This window comes from Raphanus sativus, chromosome 8, assembly GCF_000801105.2.
Source record: "Raphanus sativus cultivar WK10039 chromosome 8, ASM80110v3, whole genome shotgun sequence".
Taxonomy (NCBI): domain Eukaryota; kingdom Viridiplantae; phylum Streptophyta; class Magnoliopsida; order Brassicales; family Brassicaceae; genus Raphanus; species Raphanus sativus.
Window position 1 is genome coordinate 17,837,009 of NC_079518.1, and position 6,606 is coordinate 17,843,614.

Below are 6,606 nucleotides of genomic sequence, written 5' to 3' on the forward strand. Positions count from 1 at the left end.
TGCATTTGTTTAATTTGCAGCCTGTTTGTATCTCAAGTTGAAGAAGCAATACCAGAAATATCCGCAACCGAGGTGGATGCAAGAAAAGATAAGCACTTTGTCAAGTGGTTAAAAGGACATGTAATATTAACATTTTAAGTAATCTTTGGTACTATTATTAATAATGTAAAATTCTAACAGTGATGTATTAATTTGTAGGTTGATTGTGACGATCCATATTATCTTGCATGGTTTCATGATTTGATCCAAGGTCCAGTAGCAAAGGTCACCACATCATCTATGTACTTCACACGAGGTTTCACTTTTCATACATATGAGTATGGGAGACATCGGGCAACAAGCAACTATGGAATATGTGTGAAAGGTGAAACAAACTTTTACGGGATCTTGCAAGAGATTATTGAAGTGGAATTTCCATGGTTGTTGAAGCTAAAATGTGTCCTCTTCAAATGTGAGTGGTTCGACCCCGTGGAGAACCGTGGTGTTCGGTTTAACAAATATGGTGTTGTGGATATCCATTCTGGGAGAAGATATAACAAATTCGAGCCTTTCATCTTAGCTTCACAAGCCGAACAAGTTAGCTTCCTTACATACCCTCGCCTTCGAAGTTCTGGGATAAATTTGTTAACTGCTATCATAATTACACCTCGTGGACGGATTGTTGCTGGAGAAGAACCACCTTTGCAAGAATAAAATGCTATCAATGAAGTTGAGGTACCGGATCAACAAACTGATGAAATTCTTTTGATTGACCCGGATAACCGTCAATATGAAGATCTTCCCAAAGATGTGATGGATGAAGCACGTGAAGACGAGTTCGATAGAAGCTATGATGATCATTGTAGTGATGTTGATGAGAACTCAAACGATTCTTCATGATGTAAAATATGTAACAAATGTTGATTTTTATTAGAAAATCTTCTTTTCATATGTGTATCAAATTCTATTTTATATAATATGCATTTAAAAAAAATAGGAGTTTATGGTTTGAGTTGGGAAAAGAGGTTGAATGTGTAAAAGATATGATAGTATAGATATGTAAGTTTTGTGTTTAAGGATTTTGATTTTGGGGGTTTCACATATTTCATTGTAATTTCGTTGTAAAAAAAAAAGCGGGCTTGGTACTCTCCTCGTAAACATAACGTTCGGCGTAACTTCGTTGTAAACCATGAATCGGAGTTTAGGGATTTGATTTGGGGTTTCATACAGGCGTTGTAAATTCGTCGTAAACCAAAAAACGCGGGCCTGGTAAATTCGTCGTAATTCCTGAAAACATGTGTCCTGGTACTTTCGTCGTAAACCAGAAAACACGGGCCTGGTACTTTCGTCGTAAACCAAAAAACACGGGCCTGGTACTTTCGTCGTAAACCCAAAAAAGCGTGCCTGGTAAATTCCTCGTAAATTTACGACGAATTTACGAGGAAGGTGTTTTCTATATATATTCGACGCCTCTGAACGAGGCTTCCTCGTTCATTCCTCACAAACCACACACACACACTCTCTCTCTCTCTAGTTATTTTTTTCTAATAATTAGTTTAGGTGGTTAGTATAGGGAATTAGTTTAGAGAATTAGTTTAGGGAATTAGTTTAGGTGGTTAGTATAGGGAATCTTTTTCAAAAAATAATTAATTAATAGTGTTGTGATTTTTAATTAATCCTTTTTTAAAAATAATTTAGATGGCTCCTAGGAAAAAACCACCACCGACTTATGATGAGATGTTTGGCGACGGTGTCGGGACATCTTCTTCCGGCGGCCGAACATCTTCTGATGCCGTTCCGGACTCTCAGACATCTCAGAGAGTTTGGAGTCCTCCTCCTCCCGCACCTCAGATGGCTCCACCTCCACCTCCTCCACTAGCAGCTCCGCAGCAGCCCGTCCCAGAAGCAGGTGTTCATCCAGACTTGCGGGTGCCTCCTCATGCACCAGAGTTTGGATGTTTTTTCGACCCCGATAGACCGCCGGGTACTTATTGGTAAGTACATTTATAATTTTAAAATTTCAAATCATTTTTATATTTTTAATTAACAAGTTGGTTCAATTTGCAGGTTTGGGGCCAACAACCGTGTTTCCCGGAGCGTTTCACAGACGATAAAGGGATACTTAGACGGAGCTTATCCAAACTGGAGCTTGACTCCAGATCACGTCAAGACCACTTGGTTTAAACAGTTTACGGTAATTTTTCAATTTTCTTTTTAATATTTAATTTTATTATTTTATTAATTATTAATTATTAATGGTTTTATAATTTTTCTGTTTCAGCAAAGGTGGCACTGGTCCTTAGGAATCACCGAAAGGGTGAAGAAGGAATTCGAGGCAAAGGCAAGACCCGCCTTACCAACACGGTCTCAGATTGGAAGGACAAGTGGGAGATCTACGGCTATGACGGGAAGCCCACTGGGGTCACCAAGGATGTATGGGAAGGCCTCATCGCCTTTTGGAAGCAAACCAGCTCGATCCGGAAGGCCAACTCCTGCTCTGCTTCCCGTAGGACCAAGGATAAAGACGGGAATTTGCATATGGTTCATAGAACCGGGCAAAAACCTCATGCCGGGATCCGTCTCGAAGTTGTAAGTTTTAGTTGTAATATTTATTTTATTAATAAATTTGAATTTCAATATTTAATATTTTATTATTATTGTTTTGTAGTTTGAGAAGACCAGAGTTTTGTCATCTTTGTCCGACATCTTCAAGATGACTCACGCCACACCGGACGGAACTTTTGTTGATCCTACATCCGAGAAGCTCTTCAACAGTGTGGCTGCTCGGATTGAAGAGCGGGAGACGCAACTCACCCAGCAGTCTCCAGATGGGTTACCCGTCAAATTGTCGACGGAAGAGGTCGACAGGATCTTCGAAGAAGTAAAATTTAAAACCTAGTTTAAATTAATTTGACTATTTCAACAATATTAACTATTTAATATTATTTTTTGTAGGTCGCTCCAAGAAAGAAGGGACGGACGGTGGGAATAGGTTCTGTTAACGAAGCCGCAAGGGCGACTTCGTCAAACTCTTCAAGACGGGACCAAGAGACTTCTCAGATGCAAGCTCGATTGGATAGCCAGCAGGAGCGTTTGGACTCTCTCGAGAACCTATTGGATGTTATGACGGTGGGAAACCCAAACATGCAGAGAGCGTTGGCGGCCAGACGAGAAGCTCTCGGGATGCAACAACGGGACTCCGAATTTACCGATCCAGCGGGACCGACTACTTCGATGATGTAACGTTCCCGTAGTTTTTTTTTATAATTTCTTTTTGTAAAATATTAAAACTTAAATTTTATTTATGAAATATTTGTTTTCTAAACAATTGTTTTTTTATTATTTGAAATTTTAATTTTTTAATTTCCAATTTTATTATAAATAATAATAAAATAACAAATGAAATTAATATAATAAATAAACAAACGATGTAAATTCGTTGTAAACTTTACAACGAATTTACATCGAAGAAGTAGTAAATACATTGTAAACATTTACATCGAGTTTACAACCACAGACATGTAAAGTCCTCATAAATTTTACAACGAATTTACATCGAAAGTTTACGTGTATTTTACATCGAAAAGTTTACAACTCCTTTACGACGAACATTTACGAGTTAGTTACAACGAAATTTTACGTGGAAATTACGACGAAAGCTTTCCTTCTCGTTTACGACGAAAGCATTTACTCGTAAATGTTACGTGGCGTTTATAACGAATCTTCCTTTACGACAGACGATTAACAACGAAACGTCTTTTGAGGTAAATTCGTCGTAAAACCCCTTTGTACAACGAATTTATAACAAAAAAGGCCCTTGTAAATAATATGTTTTCTTGTAGTGTTTGTAATATCGACACATATATCATAATGAATAAAAGATTTAAAATTTATACCAAACATTATAATAATATGTAATTAGTGACATGAATAACACCTATATAAATCATTTTTCATATTTTATTTTTGAAAATTATACCCTATTGATGTATTAGTAAAAAAACTTAGTTGTATAAAAATAATTATGGGTGCAGTAAAAATAAATTTTAACAATAAAATAAGCTGACTATGTGGTTTGTCTAATCAAGTTAATATTTTGATGAGATGTCCAGTTTCGACCAATCAGTCTTTGCAATGTTAGTTACAAGATTATCTCTAAAGTCTTACGCCAGAAATTAAAGAAAATATTTCCGGACAGAATATCAAAGACCCAGTTGGCCTTTGTTGCTGGAAAACAAATATCTGACAATGTTCTAATAGCACAGGAGATGTTCCATGCTCTCCGTACAGATCCTGGAGGAAGGAATAGAAGAATGGCAATAAAGACAGACATGAGTAAAGCATATGATCGTCTAGAATGGGACTTCATTAGTGCGGTCCTGAGTAAAATGGGTTTCTCAGAACTTTGGATTGAATGGATTATGCGATGTGTAACATCAATGAAATACCATGTCTTGTTTAATGGTCAACCTAGAGGAAATATAATTCCACATAGGGGATTGCGTCAAGAAGATTCTTTGTCTCCTTTCATTTTAATCTTATGCACGGAAGGGCTCATTAGCCTTCTTAATCATGCAGAGAATCATAGTAAGATAACGGGAATGCGTGTCTCGCGCGCTAGCCCCCCGGTGTCGCACCTTCTCTTCGCTGATGACAGCCTGTTTTTCTGTAAGGTGGAGTCCGTGAATGTGATGAAATCATGAAAGTTCTTAAGACATATGAGAAAGCTTCGGGACAATGTATCAACTTTGACAAATCTTCCCTGCTCTTTGGCAAAAAGATACCTGGGACGGTGAAGGAGACCATCAAAAGCACGACAGGAATTACAAATGAAGGAGGAATCGGGACATATATCTTGGTATTCCTGAGGACATTAGTGGATCGAAAAGGAGATTATTTTCGTTCCTGAAGGAAAAGTTACAAAACCGTGTAAATGGCTGGACAGAACATTGGTTAAGTAAAAGAGGAAAGGAAGTTCTCATAAAATCTACCCTACTGGCCCTACCCACTTACGTCATGTCGACCCTATTATTACCATTAGAAACTTGTGAAAACTTAGCTAGTGCCATTGCACAGTTCTGGTGGAGCTCGAACCTCCCCAAAAGAGGTATACATTGGATAAAATGAGAAAATATATGCAAACCAAGAGAAGGGGGAGGGATTGGATCTAGGATGATTCATGAATTCAACCTGGCCCTACTGGGCAAACAATTATGGCGCTTAGTACAAAATCCAGATTCTCTAGTAGCTAGAGTCCTCAGAGAAAAATACTTCAGATGTAGCACGCATTTGTGGTTACATACGGTAGATAGGCCCTCTTACGGATGGACGAGTATAATGGCACCAAAACCACTAATGCCGTTAGGAATCAGGCAAAAGGTACACTCAGGAAATGAGAACAGAATTTGGGAAGATAACTGGATACCGACTATACCAGCATGACCAGCTAGACCAATAGCACCAATGGTTCACCCAATGATGCCAGCTCGAGACCTTATGTCAGGGGAGCCAAAAACATGGGATTTGGAAATTCTTAGGAATTATGTACACCATGATGATATCCCTCTGATTCAATCCTTGGCCATAAGCTAGAGTTATCAACGGAACAGATACTGCTGGAGCTACACGAAAAATGAAATGTATACTGTTAAATCAGGGTATTGGGTAGCAAGAAAATTTCTCAACACAGTGGAAGACCAATGGGAGCCGAGCATTAAAATACTCCAAGCAAATGCTTGGAAGATACATGCTCCACCAAAGCTAAAACTTTTCATCTGGCCAGCGATATCTGGACAACTAGCAGTAACAAGCAACTTAACACACCACCATATGCGATGTGACAATCATTGCCCTAGATGTGGAGCAGACGATAAAACGATAAACCATGCAATATTTGAGTGTCCCCCAGCGTTACAGACATGGGCACATGCAGCGATCCCAACTCCACCATCAATGTTCCCTACCTCAAGTCATTATACGAACATAGACTATCTTATCTGGAGGAAGAATGATATAGAGGATCCTGAGCTAGATAGAGACCCATATCCCTGGATTATGTGGTATATTTGGAAAGTAAGGAATAACAAACTATTCCAAGGAATAGACAAAGACACAGTGGAAACTGTCAGACACACTGAATCAGAATGCTACACTTGGTTTGAGGCAAATAAGAAACAAGAAGAACAAGTGACTATGAGGCCTCCAGCACAACAACCAAATTCTGAAAGATGCCTGATAGATGGATCATGGACACATGACGCACTCTTTAGTGGTTATGGATGGACATGGAAAACTGCAGAATGAACAACACAACTATTGGGAGCAAGGAACCAATGACGACGAATCTCACCACTTCACACGGAGTTTGAGGCCCTCATATGGGCGATGGAATGCATGCTTCAACTATCCACGTGCCAGGTTTTTGGCACTTGTCAGGATCTAGTCTCAATGAATCAAGACCCAGGAGCATGGCACAACTTGTCCACTGAACTGGATGAGCTACAGTAGCTGAAGACCAATTTCCCTGATTTCTCAATTGTTTTTTTCCTCGTTCGGAAAATGTATCATCTGATTCTATAGCTAAGATAGCACACTCCTTCTATAGGGACATGTACTACATTGGTTGTT

General features: G+C 38.9%; 1 protein-coding gene across 1 annotated transcript; it reads left to right on the forward strand.

Moving 5' to 3' along the window:
• The first annotated feature begins 1,677 nt into the window (after positions 1–1,677).
• On the forward strand, positions 1,678–3,222 carry LOC108820198 (uncharacterized). Its single transcript, XM_018593174.1, has 5 exons — positions 1,678–1,973; positions 2,047–2,173; positions 2,266–2,568; positions 2,648–2,860; positions 2,935–3,222. The coding sequence occupies exons 1-5, from the start codon at positions 1,678–1,680 to the stop codon at positions 3,220–3,222; spliced, it is 1,227 nt and encodes a 408-aa protein (XP_018448676.1).
• Positions 3,223–6,606: the final 3,384 nt, after the last annotated feature.

Excerpts from the sequence above, each read along its gene's own strand:
- LOC108820198 (XM_018593174.1), top strand. The coding sequence starts at position 1,678 with ATGGCTCCTAGGAAAAAACCACCACCGACTTATGATGAGATGTTTGGC. Across the intron at positions 1,974-2,046 it reads AGACCGCCGGGTACTTATTG|GTTTGGGGCCAACAACCGTG; the intron begins GTAAGTACATTT and ends TTCAATTTGCAG. Across the intron at positions 2,569-2,647 it reads CCGGGATCCGTCTCGAAGTT|TTTGAGAAGACCAGAGTTTT; the intron begins GTAAGTTTTAGT and ends ATTGTTTTGTAG.